Source organism: Aspergillus mulundensis (genome assembly GCF_003369625.1).
Source record: "Aspergillus mulundensis strain DSM 5745 chromosome Unknown scaffold_2, whole genome shotgun sequence".
In the NCBI taxonomy this organism is placed as follows: domain Eukaryota; kingdom Fungi; phylum Ascomycota; class Eurotiomycetes; order Eurotiales; family Aspergillaceae; genus Aspergillus; species Aspergillus mulundensis.
In genome coordinates this window covers 3,572,191-3,590,132 of record NW_020797890.1, presented here as the reverse complement: position 1 = coordinate 3,590,132, position 17,942 = coordinate 3,572,191, and the positions used below count along the sequence as shown (strand labels likewise).

Genomic DNA, 17,942 nt, shown 5'->3' with positions numbered 1-17,942 from the left:
GCATGACCGCCGAGGTAGCTCCGAGACCGCAATTTTCATGACATCAACGCATCTTTTCTTCAGCTGCAGGAACATGCCAATCGCACCCTGATCACACCTCGAAATGCATCAACGCACATTACTCTCCGCCTCTCGCGGTGTTCTCCTTTCCCGCCGTGCTTCTTTAGCGTATCTCACCTGCAAATCATGCCGAACGCGCTTGAACTTCGGCTTCTCTGCCCGGCGATCCCTCGCAACACTCCCGAACCTCCCTCTTTTTCGCGCCCTGAAGAACCACGATCCCGCCAGCCTCGCGGTAGTACATAACCCGTCGTTTCGGTCATTTACATATGGGAACCTTGTCGCGGATGTTGTCCAGGCGCAGGATCGGCTTTTGAAGTCATCTGGTAGCGGGCGCGATGGGCTGCGAGGGGAACGAGTCGCATTTCTTGCGGAGAATAGCTATGACTACGTAGGTACTGTTTTCTCTTGGGTGGTCTTGGCTCTTATGTGCATGGGTGCGTTGCTAATGGATGGTGATTTTCAAAGTGATGCTTCTTTCGATTGTTGCTAGCGACGCAATTGCCGTTCCATTATCGACGGGGTTTCCGATCCACGAGTTGAAGTATATCATGGATAACTCTCAGGCAGGGATGCTGGTTGCTACGAAGCGGTATGAAGATATAGCGCAGAATATAATGGACGGAGGCTTAGATCGCCAGCCTATCCTTGATGTGCGGAGCAAAATTACGGCTGGTGCGTCCGGGATTGGGGTTATAGAACTGGAAGGTTTGGATGGGGTAAACGGCGGTATGATGCTGTATACGTCTGGGACGACGAATCGTCCGGTATGCCCACAAAGCTGTTGGATAAATGGGAGAACTAACGTGGTGACCAGAAAGGCGTTTTGATTCCGCAGTCTGCACTCGCGGCGCAAGCCGCTTCTCTGGTAGAAGCGTGGAAATACAGTCCGGATGACAGGCTTCTGCACCTTCTCCCACTGCACCACATCCACGGAACAGTGAACGCGATTCTCACGCCAATTCTATCAGGCTCATCAATCGAGTTCATGTTCCCATTCAACCCCACTGCGGTATGGAAACGGCTTGCCGAGCCCTTTTTACCAGAGGGGACGAGAGACAAAATCACATTCCTCAACGCCGTACCAACTATTTACAATCGCCTCCTATCAATCTATCCCACTCTCCCTCCGGAAATCCAGCAAGCAGCGAAGATCGGCATCTCCCCCGAACACCTGCGGCTCAACATCTCCGGCTCCGCAGCACTTCCTACCCCAACGAAGAAAGCCTGGCAGAATGTCAGCAACGGCAACGTCCTCCTCGAGCGCTATGGCATGACTGAAGTCGGTATGGCGCTTAGCTGCGGACTCGACTTCGCGGATCGCGTCGACGGCAGCGTCGGCTGGCCTCTACCTTCCGTTGAAGTCCGACTCGTAGACACCGACACAAACGAGGTCATCCATCCTGGCGAAGAAACAGACGCTAGTGGAAGAATTCGTGAAGGAGAAATCCAGCTCCGTGGCCCAACCATCTTCCGCGAGTACTGGGGCAACGAAAAAGCGACAAGAGAAACGTTCGCTCCGGACTCTGACGGTAAGGGGTCTTGGTTTAAAACCGGTGATGTCGCGACCCGCCGTACCGTTGAAGCTGCTGGCCGGGAAATGAGTGGCGATTGGGCGAAGGGGCCTATGTACTTCATTCAAGGCCGGCGCAGCGTAGACATTATCAAGATTGGCGGGGAGAAAGTCAGCGCATTGGAAGTTGAGCGGGAGTTGCTATCTCTGTATGCTCCTCCCATCCCTTCCCAGTTTCCTCTCCGAATTCCCAGTTCCCTTGTTTGATCCTTGAAACTAACTCAAGCTAGGCCGCAAATCGCAGAGGCAGCCGTTGTCGGTCTTCCTTCCGAGCAATGGGGCCAGAAAGTCGTAGCGATCGTCGTGCTTAATACCGAGGTTGCCGCGCAAACAGGCCGCAACGGGAAACCCTGGGGCGCGCTAGATATGCGTCGCGCCCTGAAAGATCGTTTGGCGGGGTATAAGTTGCCGTCTGAGATGAAGGTTTTGGACGGGGCCATTCCGCGAAACGCGATGGGGAAGGGTATGTTTTTCACTTTTTTCTTCTTCGATAGGCTAGTATTGGGAAAGGATGAAGTGGAGTCGAGGCTAACGTTGGTCTTTCGTTGCAGTTAATAAGAAGATGCTTGTTAAGGAGGTTTTTGGGGTTTAAGCTTGAGTTGGTGGTGTTCGGTGGCGCTAATTTGTCCCACTGGTAGTATACTACGAAGTTGGGCTGTACGATATGAACATAGACTTGTGTTTTTTTGATGAGCTGACGATAATAGAGATTGAGAACTCTACTCTTAATATGCACCTACAGCCCCTTACTGTTGAAGGTGCTCCCAATATCTCCCCACCTCAAATCCTCAAAGACAACATTTGTCCAGGGAGTGTTCGCCTCAATAAAGCTCGGTGCTCCCTCGGTCGCATTGCAAGGCCCTGAATCCCCACCGTCGAGCCACTGCATGTATCCACCAGCATCATTCCAGATACTCATAGCGAGCACCATGCCGCGACCAAGAGCCCTCCCCATACCTTCCATCCCTCCGAAGAAATCGAACCAGGACGTCGTCGAGCCGCAAAGGGAATCGGTCAGCGAGTCTGCACCAGACGCGACGACCGCGTTTTGAATGATCTGTCCCTTCTGAATATACAGCCGCCGGATCTCCGTCAACGCACCCGTGGTCGTGCCATCATCCGTCAGGAACTGCGTGACGACAGTAAAGGGTTCTTTGGAGTTGACCTCGAATCCGCGACCACGGCCGTAGTACTCCTGGTCTCCTAACGCATAAGGGTTGAACCCACATCCCCATTTATCGCAGATCCCGTCGTTCTCGCTCGCGCTATCGCACTCGTCTTCGGTGGCACACTCGTATACACCCCCGTCACCGCTACTGGCATCTTCCGGATCATACAAACAGGCGTGTGGCGTGAAGCCCGTAGCCCGCGAGTTCCCCTCCCAAATGTCCATCTCGTTGCAGCAAGCCCCGTGCCCGTCGACGTTGGCTTCGCCGTTGACCCAAGGATTTACATAGCATTGGGCATCGCAGTAGCCTGTCCCATACGATGCACCAGCGGGGTTCAGCTCGCTGCGGCCGCCAGAAGGCGACATCTCGGACAGATACAGCGCGCCGTTCATGCCACAGGGGAGGGCGGAGACGTTCACGGTGAAGGTAAATTCCTGGGCGAGTAGAGTCAAAACCTCGTACTCCTGGTTCTCTTGGCTTGATTCGTCGACGAGGTATACCCGCGGCGAGACGGACGAGAGACTCCCGTTGAAATTGCGGTACTGCGTGAGTATCAGCTTCGACCCGTCGGTTTCGACACCGCGCGCGGCGTAGTCGGTTATGCCGTCAATCACGCAGCTCTCTGCGCATGTCTCTTTGTCCGGGCATAGGGTGGGGTTCAAACCGCCCCCGGTCGTGCAAGATATACTGGGGTTGTTGGCATCGTGGATGGAGTGCGTTGCGGCGTCGAGGACGACGGATGTCTCTTTTCTGACACACCCTTGTGCGGATGTGCAGTAGTGGGTTGTGAGGCGGGGACGGTTCTCGGGCGTGCCGATCTGCTGGGCAGATATGGTGGTGCCGGTGGCGAGGAGGAGGGCTAGCGATAGGATGGCGGCAGCCATTGTAAGGATATTCGGTGGACAGTCTGTCTGGTCAAGGGCGAGAGAACTGGCCACAGCATGCGCTCTATTAATGTACCCAGGAGGTAGTCCGTTCCGTACATGGACCGGTCCGACGGCCGTCTTGGAAGAGGTGGAGTACTTTGCAGATACATCCTGACGCTATTTGTATGAAACAGCCAAGCTTATGATCTCCAGGGCCGATATGAAGATGCGGGGAAGCCAAGCTGGTCTTGCAGACTTCTCTCCGTGCCTGATGCGGAAAGGGACATGGTGGTTTGTTTCAAGTAGAATCTTCTGGGGGAATGATGGATTGGATGATGTCTGCAGAAGTTGGGCAATGGACAAGGAAGAGTACATGACGGTGACGATGAGCTCATCAGACATGACTTGTGGCCCACAGCCGACTAGTACACTTTGATCTTCCCATTTGCATCCTTCTCTTCAACCCACCCCTCAGGAGTTCCTCCACAAATCCACCTTCTCATACGCCTCTGCATCACAAACTAGCAGACGATTCCTGTGCCTCACGTCCTGTACAGATTTCGCCCTGTCGCGCCAATTCTATAAGTGCCAATCGGTCCGGTGCTGTCCGCTGAGATCCAATCATCGCTTGGGTGGTACGTGCCGTGGCCGGAGATGGTGTTGTTGATGGTGATATAGACGAGTTCTGGTGGTGGCGCTGGGGTTCTAGATGCGCAATTGATTCTACTGGATTTGATGAAGGTTGAAGGGCACTGTCCGCCACGATCCGAGGGGTTTTTCGGCCAGCTTCTCCGGCACCAGCTTCAGTCAGCGGCTTCATGATTGTATTCGGTGGCGCAAGGAGCGGTTGCGTGTGGATGTTTGAATCGCAGTTTGGGCGGTGCTAAACGTGTACCAGGTCTCTGGGGCGTCGAGGGCGAGTAGGGGCAGCCAGTGTGTTTAAGTCCAGCTGGGTCGCCGAGTGCGTGGCGATGTATGCTGGGGTGTTGAAGGGGGCGAGGCGGATGAAGCGACCCTTGCTGGTAGAGGGCTCGAAGAGATCATACTGAGAGGTGATGAGCGGGAACGTCGGGGCAGAAGGGAACGAATGCGAAGAGGCCTGCTGTTGTCGTGATAGTAACGGATGTAGAGCTTGTCTCTCTTGTCGTCTTTGTGGTCTCGGCCGCGTTGTTGCTCTTCGCGATTAGAGCTCATTGTGGCTTGTTTGGTGGTCATTCCGAGATCTCTAGTCGGGCTTAACCTTGGACGAATTTCCTGAGGATTGTATACCCAGTCGTCCGACCATGTCGATGGCTATATAGACTTCTTTGTACGCAGCAACTATGATCCGTTGGTTCGATGAGACTAAGCATCTGTACTAACGAGATGACCGACATACACATCAACCACCCAGGACAGTGCCTCTCTACAGAGTGCAGTCCCTACAGAGTATACACTCGTTAAATCAGTCTCTCAAAGAAATGGCAGCCGGCCACCGAACTCCGCTGCCCTAATAAGGCCGGTAAGATAACCCGCATAGAGGGTCTATGGGCAAGTCTAGCTCAATTCCTTGCACGTCAAGGAGTCTGGGACTTTTTTCTTCTTAGTTCCTTTGTAGAATTGTCCTTTTCATCCCTATCCTGGATCTTCCTGCGAACTACTATAGTAAGCTTGGGTTTCCTGTTTCATTGCACTAAAATAATATACCACTGGACAACGCTGGCTTGGTGAAGATATATATATATATATATATCCATAGAAGCGCTTTACATACAGTGTCCATGAATTAGCAGGAAGCCTGTCTTCCCATATGACGTCGAGCGAGAGCCACTACATGATTAACAATTCTATACAAACCACGACTGACGCTGAATGGTCAGCTTGTGTCAGCAATTAGCGCGATCTGCCTCATCTGGTAGTGGTGTGGAGGTGATTCTTTCCAAGTCGCCAATCACAGCTTCATTTCTCCAAGTGTGGGACGACCGTGTTCCGTTGCATGAGCATCAAGGCCCTGCGGTCCCCTCTTGATGACAGCCCACGGACTATACTGTCGGCTTTAGGAGATAGGTGGCCGTAGCAGTGATGGACGCATTGGCTAGACCTAGACGGTTAGCAAGCTTCTCGAGCTTCATCCGCATTCTCCGCGGTATATCCGAGACCGATCTGTGGCATACTTAAAGATGCCCTCTCTCCCGGTTCAACCAAGAGGCTCTCTCAGTATTACACAGCAAATACAACTTCAAAATGGTCAAGACACTCCCCTTCGCCGACATCCACGTCCCCTCTCCTGGCTTCGGGGCTATGGGTCTGAGTTTCGGCCTGGGCTCGAACCTCAGCTTAGAAGAAGCAGAGCCCGTGCTGCTAAAGGCCATCGAGCTGGGCTGCACATTCTGGGACACTGCTGTAAGTCGACGTTTCAAGTCAAGAGAGTCGAAGCGAAAACTGACGAGTCGGAAGGTTGTCTACCAAGCCGGCATCAACGAGAAGCTTCTCGGCGCCTTCATCAAAAAGCACAACGTTCGCGACAAAGTTTTCAGTACGTGGCCGTTGACACTGCAAACCAAAGGCCGGCATTCCGACTAACCATCATACCAGTCGCCTCCAAGTGCGGTTTCGATGTATTTGGAAAAGGCGGCATCACCAACTCTGCTGCTCATATCAAAGAATACATCGAGGGCACCATTGAACGCCTCGGCTTCACGCCCGACCTCTACTACCTCCATCGGATAGACCCTAGTACGTCATGAACTGAGCACTGGTACCCATGGCATATCCCAATCTAACACACTTTACCAGACACTCCGCTAGAAGAATCAATCCCTGCCCTGGACGGGCTTCGCAAGGCCGGAAAGACCAAGTACATCGGTCTCTCCGAGAGCTCAGCGGCGACCCTGCGCAAGGCGAACTCAAGTGAGTCCTTCCTTGTCTAAAAGTACTATATGACATTGATTGACCTGTGCAGTCGCCAAAATCGACGCCATCCAGGCCGAATATTCCGCCTTTGAAACCATCCACGAAACAGACGGGCTCATCGAGACCGCAAAAGAGCTCGGAATCGCCTACGTCGCCTACAGCCCACTGGGCCACGGCTGGCTCGTCGACAACTTCGACTACAAGACGCCCGACGACTTTGCGCCGGATGACTTCCGACGAAAGAGTACGCCTTGCCCTCCCAAAGAAGAAGCCACCAACTAACAAACATGACTCGTCTAGGCCCCAAATTCCAGGGCGATAATTTCTACAAGAACCGCGCGATCGTCGAGGAGATCAAGAAGCTTGCGACCCGCAAGGGCGTCTCGATCTCGCAAATTGCCCTGGCGTGGGTAGCGGCACAGGGGATGATTGCCATTCCCGGTACAACCAAGGCGAAGCGTCTGGAGGAGAACTGGGCGTCCAGGGAGATTGAGTTCTCGGAGGAGGAGTGGAAGGAGATGAGAAGGATTATTGATAGCGCGAAGCCGGTGGGTAATCGGTATGGGCCGGAGCATCAGGCTATGGTTGGGAACTAGGTATCTGGATCTGTATTCAGGTAGTTGAGCTTGGTATGAGACTGGATAGAGTTCTGTATGGAATGATTTCTGAGTTCTTTAGAAGACAATTGATTCCGGGCAATCGGGGTAGGACGTAGTAAGGTGGGTTTCGGGAGCGGTCGAAAATCGTATGCGCGCGTTTGATTGTGATTGATGATTGATTTTCGGTGTGGATTGGTTAAAGAGTCGAGTTTGGAATCGATGCTGGTTGTTCTGTATCTGGTGAGATCGGGCGTGGGTTTGTCCTGCTTGTTAGTACGCGCACCTCTACTCGGCCAAGCCGTAACTAGTCAGACCAAGAATGACTGGTAGAAGTATCTCTTATTCACTCCGCTGCTTTTCCTTCCTTCCCAAATAATTACATTCGTGGACACCGTAAAGTCGCATGGCAGGCGTTATAAAAGTCCTTTGTCCCAGCCAAATTTGAACCCGTAGGAAATAGTGGAATCAATAAAACGAAGTCATGCACATATAATCCCCATCACCGCACTTTTAGTACTTCTTGCCCTGGCGCAGGACGTCGGAGAACTCCTCCAGAGGGCTCCGGGTGAGCTTCGTCTCGGTCCAGAGGTTGGGGGTGAGGAAACCGTAGGTGTTGACGACGGCAAGGAAGGTGGCCTTGAGGGTGTTCTCGAGGGTCTTGGTGGAGCCGGAAGAGGAGGTGTAGGCGTCCTGGACACCAGCGAGCTGAAGGAGACGCTTGACAGCGGGGGAGGCAACGAGACCGGTACCACGGGGAGCGGGGATAAGCTGATCTTGTTAGTAGCGAAAAGATATGGCTGAAAGGGCGAACATACTCTGACGGAGACGGAACCACACTTGGCACTCTGCTTGACGGGCAGAGAGTGAGGCTCACCAAGGTTGGTACCCCAGTAACCGCGACGGACGGGGAGAACAGCGAGCTTGGCGATGGTGATGGCGGCACGGATGGCAGTGGCGACTTCCTTGGAGGTCTTGATACCGAGACCGATGTGGCCCTCGGAGTCACCGATGACAACGACAGCCTTGAAACGGGTACGCTGACCGGCACGGGTCTGCTTCTGGACGGGTTTGATCTAAAACGCGGCTGTCAGCCCCCATTGCTGCAATTCATGTATTTCCATCCATTCCCAATTCGCGCGAAATCCCTCCTCGTATGTCGTTTCACTTGGCGCAAATCCGTTCTTTCCGCGAGAGAATTCGTATCCGTACCTTCATAACCTCATCCTTGAGCTTGGGCAGGAAGAAGTCCACGATCTGGTACTCCTTGACGGGCAGAGAGTGGAGGTAGATCTGCTCCATGCTGGTGATCTTGCCGGCCTTGACGAGACGGCCGAGCTTGGTGACGGGCTGCCACTCCTTCTCCTCCTGCTTTCCACCACGACGGCCACGACCACGACCACGGCCACGGCCACGGTCACCACCACGGTCGCCGCGCGAGCCGAATCCTCCACGTCCACGGGGAGCAGCGTCAGCCATTTTTGCTATATGTGCCGGAGTGAAAAAGGTAACCGGGCGGGAAGGTGTCGTTGGAGGTGTTGTCGACGTCGAGGTTGCAACCTTCGATTTCTCTTCGCTATCCCCACTATGTTTGGCGTCCAACGGAAAATTCGCGGGTGCGCTAAGCGAGGCCCGGTCGTTGTGCCCTACCAGCGCAAACCCTGCCCTAACTTGGCATCCCGATCAGGTAACCCGCTCTAGACCGCCGGCACGGGCCAGGGGGTTCGTCATGTGACGGGCGGGTTACCGTGTCGAGGCGCGTCCCGCTCCAATGATTGTGGCCAGTGGCGTTGATTGTCGCTGGTTTTGCTTTGTTTCGTAGGTCATGCTGCATTCTGAGCTCTCTTATCGGCTGTCCGGGGTGCTATTTCTTATAGCGGGATTCCTGCCAGCTTGACACCTCTTCCCCTGACACTCTCTTGACTTCTTTCCCCTCAATTGCTTCAATTGATACCGACATAGCCATAAAAATGTTACGGTGGTGCGTTTGATTACACTAGACGGTTTGGAGTCTTTGGACCCTGGTCAACTAAGCTTATCGCCATCCAGGTACCAGGCCAAGCTCGCAAAGCAGCCCATTCTCACAGCCAGTGTTACCAGCGCTGTATGTATTCAATCTTATCCTGAAAAATCACTAATATACTTGTTGATTTCGATTCTCAAGTGGCTCAGCTCCCGCTAACCATTGCCTATTTACAGGTGCTTTTCGGCGCTGGTGATACTCTAGCACAGCAGGCGGTCGATCGCAGGGGGCTTGAAAAGCATGATTTCGCTCGAACAGGGCGCATGGCTCTCTACGGTGGTGGTAAGTTATCAGGCTTTGCTTGTTACATCATGTTGATCCGGGTCCATGTTCGTTCGTCATATTACATGTTCTTATGAGCTAACGCCGATCAAGCTGTCTTCGGACCGGCCGCCACGCTTTGGTTTGGTTTCTTGCAGCGCCACGTCGTTCTGAAGAATTCCCCCAAAGCCACAATCCTGGCCCGTGTGGCTGTTGACCAAGGGCTTTTTACACCGGTCCATCTCACTTGCTTCTTGTCTTCGATGGCCATCATGGAAGGCACAGATCCTGTCGCGAAGTGGAAGCAGAGCTTCTTTCCAAGCTACAAGGCCAACTTATCGATCTGGCCTTTTGTCCAGGGAGTCAACTTTGCTTTTGTGCCCCTAGAAATGCGTGTGCTTGTGGTGAATGTCATCAGCTTGGGTATGGAATACACGTCGTTTGCCACTTCTTCAACCATTGCTAACCAATCTAATAGGTTGGAATTGCCTTCTGAGCGTGATCAACAGCGGCGATAAAGTCTGATCGTTGCGTTTTTGAGAATCGTGCCTGGAGATACCCCTTTTCATATCACTGACGCCTCATATGGGCATATAGACTTGTCCTCTTTCTTCCCATACACTGGCTTTGTTTCCTCCCATATCTTCGTCCATGTACCAAAATTCTGAGGGAAGGGGTCGTTAATAGAGGCTTCAGAAAGATAGACCTCTCGGTATATTCAGTTACCGCGATAGACAATGGTTCAATAGACTGTAAAACACCCACTCACCAATTGATTGAGTTTATCTCACTTCTCTCTTGTCTAGGCATGTCTAGCCTTTGTTCAATTACTCCAGCTTCTCCATGTTCTTAGGGCTTCCAGGTAGCCAATAAGATCCGGGCTCGGAGGGGGTCGCCCAAAGAGGAAAAGCGGGACAGCTGCTGCGGCAATCTTCAAAAAAGGATCGGAAGAAACCTCATCATATCTTGCAGTGTCCTACAACACTATCTATCCATATCGTTTTTGCTGCCTGGAGCAGGTTTTAATTCTTGAGGCTTGTTGCGCGGCTTAAAGCCTCTTTCCTACGTATCATTCACCAGGGCTGCTCCTTCCTTAACGGCCGGACAACACAAATTTTCCTCCCCCGCTGAGACTTCGCCCTTCAACGCCCATCTCCTCTCAAGGCAGATTCGCCGCTCAAAGGCTCTTATCGCATCTCGCAATACCTTTACCTCACTCTCACTTTCCCTCTTTATTCAGTCAGAATGGCCGCTGTCGCAGAGAACGCTCCCCCCGTCACGAACGAGAACACCGCTCCGCCCGCGGTTGCTGAGGAGAAGACCGAGAAGGCCAACGGCGACGTCGTCACGGTCTTCCACGACCCAGAGAACTTCAATGTCAAGCACCCTTTGATGCACGAGTGGACTCTTTGGTTCACGAAGCCTCCTAGTGGAAAGGTACAACGCGATTTCCCCGACCGCACAAGGCCTTTGCTTACGTTGTCTCGGATTTTAGGGCGACAACTGGAATGACCTTTTGAAGGAAGTCGTTACTTTCAACTCTGTTGAGGAATTCTGGGGCATTTACGTATGTGTATTCTGGTATTCCGCTGATTCTGCGTCATCCTAACGAATTCCTTTAGAACAACATCACTCCCACTTCCGAACTAGGCCTCAAGGCAGACTACCATCTTTTCAAGAAAGGCGTTCGCCCCGAGTGGGAAGACCCCCAGAACAAGCATGGCGGCAAGTGGTCATTTTCGTTCAAGGATAAGCGGTCGGTTCCTATCGATGATCTGTGGCTGCACGCCCAGCTAGCCGCCATTGGCGAAACCCTCGAGAACGATGGTGACAACGAGGTCATGGGTGTCGTTGTGAACGTGCGTAAGGGTTTCTACCGTGTTGGTCTCTGGACACGGACCGTCGGCAAGACTATCCCCGGTGACAAGAACGGACGCACACCTGCCCAGGGCAAGGAGGTGCTTGAGAACATCGGTCGCAAATTCAAGGATGTTCTTCGCGTTGGTCCGAATGACAGTGTGGAGTTCTCGGGACACACTGACAGCGCCCACAGCGGCAGCACGAGAGCCAAGGCCAAGTTTGCTGTTTAAGGCGGTGCTTTGATGAATGATGAGATCTGAAATCGTTTCAGGACATGAAATGACCGAGCATTTTCTAATCACGGGCCGTGGCGCATAGTTGCGTTGCATCAAGAGGGATGGATCAGCCGAAGCGCTACGCCCGCGAAACTCTTTCGATTCGCTGATGATGGCTTTCTAGTAGACACCAGCTTTTTACCTTTTTCATGCTTTATTTTTGACGAGTCTATACCACTTATATTGGAGTTCTATTTATGGGGCTTGAAGAAAGCAAAGCGTGCGGAATCACATCACAAAAGCATCGGCGGGATCATTTCCAGTAATCATCTACATTAGTACTCGCTGTCAACATACCATATCAATACACGTAGCACTCAAATATGTCCAAAGTAGATCTAGAGACAATCCCACTATGGAAGATAGTCCGGTCTCTCGTGATGCTGACACGGATATTCGGTAATGACGCCAATGTAAAGTTATCCAGACAGCAACAAAGCGTGCCGGGTTTAAGCTGTAAAGACTATGCTCTGGATCATAAATGCCATGGGCTATTCTAAATCGTCATCAGATGAAGGTCTGTTTTGTTGTTTTTGTTCATTTGATGTATGTTTCCATGTTTATCCCAATGATATATATTTGCCTGTCCTCCGCCCATCTTTCCAACAACCGTGGACGATACTTGCTATATCTTCTAGACATCACCCAATTATTCTGTCGCTGTCTGCCATGATGCCCAAGCCCACTGTCGAAATTTCAAACAAACAATGCCCCACCGAACTGTCTCAATCTTGCCATCTCTCAAGGACTGCTTATGGTTGAGTCACCCAAAACCTCCAAGCTACTGGAAGCAGACGAGAGCGCAAAGTAGTAGGCGTTATGGCTAGCTAGGAAATCTCTCGGTATTGAAGAAGGTGGAAGAAGGCCTGCCATTATCCAGAACGTATCAGTATCAGGGCTGTACCGTATAATGGATTCGATTACACCATGGTGAAATTGGCATGATGTCTGATTATGCAGAGGCTTGAGCTTCTATATGTCCGCTAGTAGTTATTGCTTGAATCCAGCCAGAACGACCCTTGACAGCGGCTCGTAGATAGTGCTGGGCATATAATGTCTAGAGCCATTGGGACACTATGTCCCTGCAGCGGGCTTCAAGAAAAGGTATAACAGAGCCTATCTGTTTAGTTCCTGAAAACAGAGAGCAAGTGCGCAGATTAACAAACACTGAACTTGCTGATGGTCTCCACAGATGAGTGAGAGACCTGTGGACGTTCTCTTGTGTTGCTCCCAAACATCTCTCTTCTTTCTTCTCTCATTTCTCGGCATGCTCTGTTTACTTTGATTGTTCACCTGCCATCACCGCGCCAACACAGAACACATCATGGATTCCAAAACAAATGGCATCGATGATTTCCCTGATCACTGGAAGGTCACCCTTTTAGGCGAGGAATTCTGGAAGGACGCCGAGAACTGGAACAAAGATACCAACGACAGGATTGAAGCAGGCAAGTCTCCGAGCATAATCATGAGTCCTAGATCTAATGAGAGTACCTAACTGTCTACTGCATAGCTCACGACCAGAGCCTCCACACCAGATTTCCCTTCAACATCGGCCCCGAGCAATCGCAGACTCCCCGAGTCCCGTGCATCATCACCACCATCGCGGATCTCGACGAAGTGCTCGAAGACTCCGTGCCACTGAAAAGAAGCAGGCGCTTTAGCATGAGCGATGCTCTTGGCGTGACCGTAAACTTATCAAGCGAAAACAGCGGCTCGACTCTTCAACCTCCGTCTCGCGTCTTGGGCCTGGACCTGCGCAGACGCTCACGATCACGCTCAAGATCTCGCTATAACAACCGCGTCCGCTCATCCAGTGTTACGGCTGATATTCGCCGCTCAAGCTCCATGATCAGATCAACCTTCAACCGCTTGAGCGGTAGGCGGAAGCTAAAAGACGAAGAGGAGGAAGCCGTCGAAGAGATCGAGACCGAGCTCAACGAGCTGGAGCTTGAGACCCAGGAAGAACTAAGCACTCCGATCCCAGAATTCACGCCCGACCAGGCCACGCCCGCAAACCCGCTTATGGAATTCCGAGGCGGGGCTCTCTGGGCTGCTCTCCCCAAGGATCGCCGGACCTTAGGCCTGGACGTCTTCTGGCCAAACCCAGCGGACCAGTTGACGGACAACCACACAATAGAACATAAGACCAAGACGAAAACCGCCACAGAAGACGAGGAAGAGGAAGAGGAACCCACAATCTTACCCATCGACGAAATGTCGCCCCTATGCACCTTCCGTAATCTGCGCGTCCTCAAGATTACAGGCATGATGCAATCTTACCAAATGCACATCTTCCAAGCTGCCTGGCTCAACACTGATCTCGAGGAACTAGAGATCGGAATGGCACTGTCCCCACGTCTCCGCCGTGGCTACAAATGGCCTTATATCAAAGGCGGTTGGCGTCTGAATAAAGCTACCTATGGAGAGCCTGTTTACCAGTAAGCAAACTGCCCCTAGACCCAAGACATCTTACCTCACGTGGCCCCTCGCCCCAATTTGTTCCAAAAACAGAACACAAGATAAAAACGCCACCCGCTGCAGTAAGGATAAACGCTAACATGGAATGAACCAACCCAGCGGCACCGGCGAAGGCACCCTCCTCCCGAGTGTCGGCGTCGCCGAATACCTGGACAAGATGTGTCTTGAGAAAGCGAAAATCCGCGCCATGGCAATTGGCAGCACACGCAACCGTCTCTCGATCCGCACATTGATTCTTACAGGCGTCGTCGTCGACGCAGACCCCTTCCTGCACTGGTTCGATCCGAAGCGGTTGAAATGCATCAACTTCAAGGACAACTGCGTCGATGCGGGGTTCTATCTTAGCCACTGCATGGAGAAGGTGTCTGTTCTATTTCCGAGGCAGATCAAGGAGCCAGTGATAGCGGCGAGGAGGGTCGATTTGGGCAGGGAGTTGAAGGTTATAAGGATTGAGGGTGGGAAGAAGGTTGGTGAGATCCCGTACCGTGGGCTGGAAAGTCTCAAGCAGGAGATTCCGAGGAATATGGTCAAGGCAGATGATAATAAGGAGAAGGAGGGTACCGCAAAAGGCTAGGTGGGAGTTGCTATTGAATTGTTTTTCTGCAAAATTTGGGGTTATGTACTTGCTGAAAGTCAAGCATATGGACCTTGTCATGGTATCATTTGCTGAAATGTAATGGCTGAAAACAAGAGCCTAAGGATACCTGTGCGCAAAAGTCGTGGATTCAGATGTCATGTCCGGAAGATTGCTAGAACCCGCACCTGGTACATTGAACCAACCCACCAGCATCGACTGCTTTTCCGCATGCATCATTTGCCCGAGTACGGAGAGGATGATCCACAACACCTCGAAGAATAGACGGTCGTAATCCACCAGGCAATCATCTTAGAGAGAGATACTGCTAGCTTCGTCTGCAATAAATGGCCGCCGTAGTAGCGTTCCATCCGTAGGCGACACCCCATTCACCAGGCGGGGATTATCCAGGAATACTTCGGCGCTATCGGGTAGATCAGGGATAGGATGAAGAGTAGAGGGGGTGATAATCTCGCTGTGGCTATTAGGACTGAACCTGAACAAAAGGTAGTCATCATCCTGCCCCTCGGCCTGGTTGTTACCCACCGTGTTCTCGTTATTAGATGTCACGTCCCAGGACATGTGGGATTCTCCCGCGTCAGATCTTTGATAGCTCATTTGCACGGGATCGTAGACCAAGCCGCCAGTAGTAGAGGTTCGAGGGCGTGTAGCCGCGGCATCTGTCGTAGCAGGGTCGTTGTTGTTGCTCATCCCATTTGTGTTCGCGTTTCCGGACGTCGCAGGGACGTTCCGGTCAATGAACATAGCATCTGAACGCGTATCAAGGAACGTGACGGAGCCATTTAGGCGGGTGGTGGCTGTACTCGTATGAGTGTTCTGGTACGGAGCGGCATTGTGGCTGACAGCCATTGCATTGGCAATGACATGAGCCTCTGCATGGCCGTTAGGGAGCGTAATTCTCTCTTCCAAGCTGAGGCCATCTCCGTGTCTTTCTCCTCGTTGCTGTCTGCCATGTCTACCAGCTCCTCCGTAGCGACCCCCGCGTCGGCCTCTGCGCCAATCTCGCCTCCCGTTCCAAATTCGTGATCGTGTCTGATTCTCGTGATTTGGGTGTGCGTGTATCGGAGCCCGAGGGCCTGGACGATCTCGATGACGACCGGGAGTGGATGTAAAGGACTAGACGATGTTCGGGTAGTGTTAGTGATGACTGATGGTATGGTGTCCGGAGGGGATGATTCTCATATTATACTCACCACAGGTCCGCGAGCCACAATGGTCAGGTCATTGGGAAGGGTTATGAAAGTCCTTGTGCCCAGGGACTCAACTGAAACGCCGCTGTTGTTCGTGATACCAAAGTACCAGCGCGCTGACTATGAGGTGCTTGTTAACGTTCGTGCCTAGCAGCGTTGGATGGATAACATGTTGCGTACCATGATGCGCGTAAAAGCTTCGTAATAAATAAGACTGTCCGATTGAGAGAATAAGATAAGCTAAAGATCGTCTTTGAATGCTGCTGAAGGGAAAGAGGAGAGCTTTGATGTTCATTTGGGATGTGGGAGCTGCTCGCCTCGATGAGGAGCGCCTGCCTGTTCAGGAATTGTTATTCACCCCAGCTGGTGAATGACGACAGGCTATCCAACAGCTCATTGTTGCTGATTGACGCACAATAGCGGGTTTTGAGGATATCTCAATGCTGACCGTGAATGCCTCATGGTACTGCCACTCTGGGTTGTGGTATCCCCACTAGGAGACCGTTCCAGGAGGGTTATTCACTGTTCACCATTATTGAGGCCGAGGAAGGTCTCTATCTGCATCTACGGAATATCACAGATGCCCTCGATGATAAGACGAAGCTATACCGCTTTCGAGCAGAGATCAGACACGCCTTGTATCAGATCGTGGGAGCTCCGACTTCGGCCATCAAACTCCACAGATCCATCCCTAGGCCAGCGCCCACGCGCAAGGGGCCGATTCAACGGGCATATGATGGTTTGCGACGTGCTGACAAGATATTCACTATGAGGCTCTTATACAGCGCCGATCTCGGATGTCGGAGTCTTTGTTGGGTTAGCTCATCGCCCTCAAGGTGTCGCGTGCTTTGAATCGTCTGAAGGGTCATTGGCAGCTCGCTGCACTGTTTAGAGATAGGAGTGGGGTTTGTATAGCAGCCATGGTGACGGTATGACGATATTATTGACCAGAGGAATCGTCGGCCTCAAAAAGCCCGTGAGGTAAGTAGCTGGAAGCGGGATAACTTCGGCGTCCCTTGGTCATGAATCATGTCGGATCTTCGAATGTCCAAACGGTGCGTCTTCTCAGTTTCACCGACACCGCGAACCATCCACCGCCAACTGTCCTATTCTGCTATCAGGCGGATTGCGTGCTGGACGTCTAGTCTAGCCAAGAAGCCCAAGAGGCTTGATTGGCGTGGCTGCAGGAGACCAAGAGTCCAAGACGCTGGTTGCTGTCTAGCGGCTCTTGGAGGCGTGCTCGGAGAGCTAAATTGTACTCCGTACGACTCGCGGGCTTGATAAGAAGGTGAGTCCCTCCCAAATCTCCCTGGATTTCATTCTTGACTCTTCTCTCAGGATGTAAGAGAGTTCACAAGCTGCTGCTGCCCGCTGTCGTGTCCCTGCACGTGAGCTTGTCCTCTGTTTGTCTCTCACAGGTGGTCAGTCAAGAACGTCAATTAATTCTTGCGCTGAGCTCCAACAATCCAAGGTAAGTAGAGCTATCATGTTCATTTGCCCTTTTTACCCTCTGCCTTGTCACAATGCCAGCCGCCGATGCCGGAGTTGCTGCAGAAGCTGAATCTCGAGATTCGCCCGATCGCGGATGTCTGAAAGTCAGCTTTGGGTCTTGTTTGGATAAGCGCTGACTTGATAAGTAGCACAGGGACCCGGGCCTCTTATCAATGGGCTTTACCTCGTTCGCTGTTCGCTGGATGATCCCTGACGCCGCTGACGGCTCGAAGCGCCGCCTCGATTACCTCCGACGGTTAGACAATCGTTCCACCATCCACGATGCACGACCGGAGCCCCGAGTTCAGGAAAGGAAGCGATTGACTCGCCCTGGCCAACGATGACATTCGATTCTGGTTGCTCTTCCCATGGGGTAACATCACTTGCTGTGGGTAATCTACTTGTCAGAACCCCAGGATCCTGATTACAGTGTCGCTGAACGTGGGGAATTGGGTTTAAGACCTCCGGATTTCTACCAAGGACAATGCAGTTGGAGATAGGAGAAGCTTACGGGGTCACATCGTGTCTAGTACGCGGGGACCTACTCCGGAGTACAGTTACGCGACTTGTCGACCTCGGGATACACTGGGTGGGGCCATCAATTCATGCT

At 52.3% G+C, this 17,942-nt stretch overlaps 9 protein-coding genes across 9 annotated transcripts; 6 read left to right on the top strand and 3 right to left on the bottom strand.

Moving 5' to 3' along the window:
• Positions 1-103: 103 nt before the first annotated feature.
• DSM5745_03792 (acyl-CoA synthetase) lies at positions 104-2,225 on the top strand (the record flags this gene model as incomplete). The annotated part of the gene is made up of 5 exons (XM_026745808.1): positions 104-455; positions 529-827; positions 878-1,782; positions 1,864-2,096; positions 2,185-2,225. 5 exons carry the CDS (start codon positions 104-106, stop codon positions 2,223-2,225), a joined length of 1,830 nt encoding a protein of 609 aa, XP_026606674.1.
• A 144-nt stretch (positions 2,226-2,369) lies between these two features.
• DSM5745_03791 (Endo-beta-1,4-glucanase celB) lies at positions 2,370-3,686 on the bottom strand (the record flags this gene model as incomplete). Its single annotated transcript, XM_026745807.1, has 1 exon — positions 2,370-3,686. One exon carries the CDS (start codon positions 3,684-3,686, stop codon positions 2,370-2,372), a length of 1,317 nt encoding a protein of 438 aa, XP_026606673.1.
• Positions 3,687-5,891: 2,205 nt separating this feature from the next.
• Positions 5,892-7,156, top strand: DSM5745_03790 (uncharacterized protein; the record flags this gene model as incomplete). The annotated part of the gene is made up of 6 exons (XM_026745806.1): positions 5,892-6,050; positions 6,105-6,183; positions 6,243-6,383; positions 6,444-6,557; positions 6,610-6,804; positions 6,861-7,156. The coding sequence occupies 6 exons, from the start codon at positions 5,892-5,894 to the stop codon at positions 7,154-7,156; spliced, it is 984 nt and encodes a 327-aa protein (XP_026606672.1).
• A 513-nt stretch (positions 7,157-7,669) lies between these two features.
• On the bottom strand, positions 7,670-8,635 carry DSM5745_03789 (40S ribosomal protein uS5; the record flags this gene model as incomplete). Its single annotated transcript, XM_026745805.1, has 3 exons — positions 7,670-7,927; positions 7,975-8,232; positions 8,369-8,635. 3 exons carry the CDS (start codon positions 8,633-8,635, stop codon positions 7,670-7,672), a joined length of 783 nt encoding a protein of 260 aa, XP_026606671.1.
• Positions 8,636-9,126: 491 nt separating this feature from the next.
• Positions 9,127-9,965, top strand: DSM5745_03788 (Mpv17/PMP22 family protein; the record flags this gene model as incomplete). Its single annotated transcript, XM_026745804.1, has 5 exons — positions 9,127-9,137; positions 9,206-9,260; positions 9,356-9,461; positions 9,555-9,863; positions 9,919-9,965. The coding sequence occupies 5 exons, from the start codon at positions 9,127-9,129 to the stop codon at positions 9,963-9,965; spliced, it is 528 nt and encodes a 175-aa protein (XP_026606670.1).
• Positions 9,966-10,685: 720 nt separating this feature from the next.
• Positions 10,686-11,530, top strand: DSM5745_03787 (eukaryotic translation initiation factor 4E; the record flags this gene model as incomplete). Its single annotated transcript, XM_026745803.1, has 3 exons — positions 10,686-10,877; positions 10,936-11,007; positions 11,063-11,530. The coding sequence occupies 3 exons, from the start codon at positions 10,686-10,688 to the stop codon at positions 11,528-11,530; spliced, it is 732 nt and encodes a 243-aa protein (XP_026606669.1).
• A 1,369-nt stretch (positions 11,531-12,899) lies between these two features.
• On the top strand, positions 12,900-14,630 carry DSM5745_03786 (uncharacterized protein; the record flags this gene model as incomplete). Its single annotated transcript, XM_026745802.1, has 3 exons — positions 12,900-13,047; positions 13,089-14,016; positions 14,156-14,630. 3 exons carry the CDS (start codon positions 12,900-12,902, stop codon positions 14,628-14,630), a joined length of 1,551 nt encoding a protein of 516 aa, XP_026606668.1.
• A 312-nt stretch (positions 14,631-14,942) lies between these two features.
• On the bottom strand, positions 14,943-16,024 carry DSM5745_03785 (uncharacterized protein; the record flags this gene model as incomplete). The annotated part of the gene is made up of 3 exons (XM_026745801.1): positions 14,943-15,767; positions 15,845-15,961; positions 16,022-16,024. The coding sequence occupies 3 exons, from the start codon at positions 16,022-16,024 to the stop codon at positions 14,943-14,945; spliced, it is 945 nt and encodes a 314-aa protein (XP_026606667.1).
• A 1,340-nt stretch (positions 16,025-17,364) lies between these two features.
• Positions 17,365-17,676, top strand: DSM5745_03784 (uncharacterized protein; the record flags this gene model as incomplete). Its single annotated transcript, XM_026745800.1, has 2 exons — positions 17,365-17,436; positions 17,482-17,676. 2 exons carry the CDS (start codon positions 17,365-17,367, stop codon positions 17,674-17,676), a joined length of 267 nt encoding a protein of 88 aa, XP_026606666.1.
• Positions 17,677-17,942: the final 266 nt, after the last annotated feature.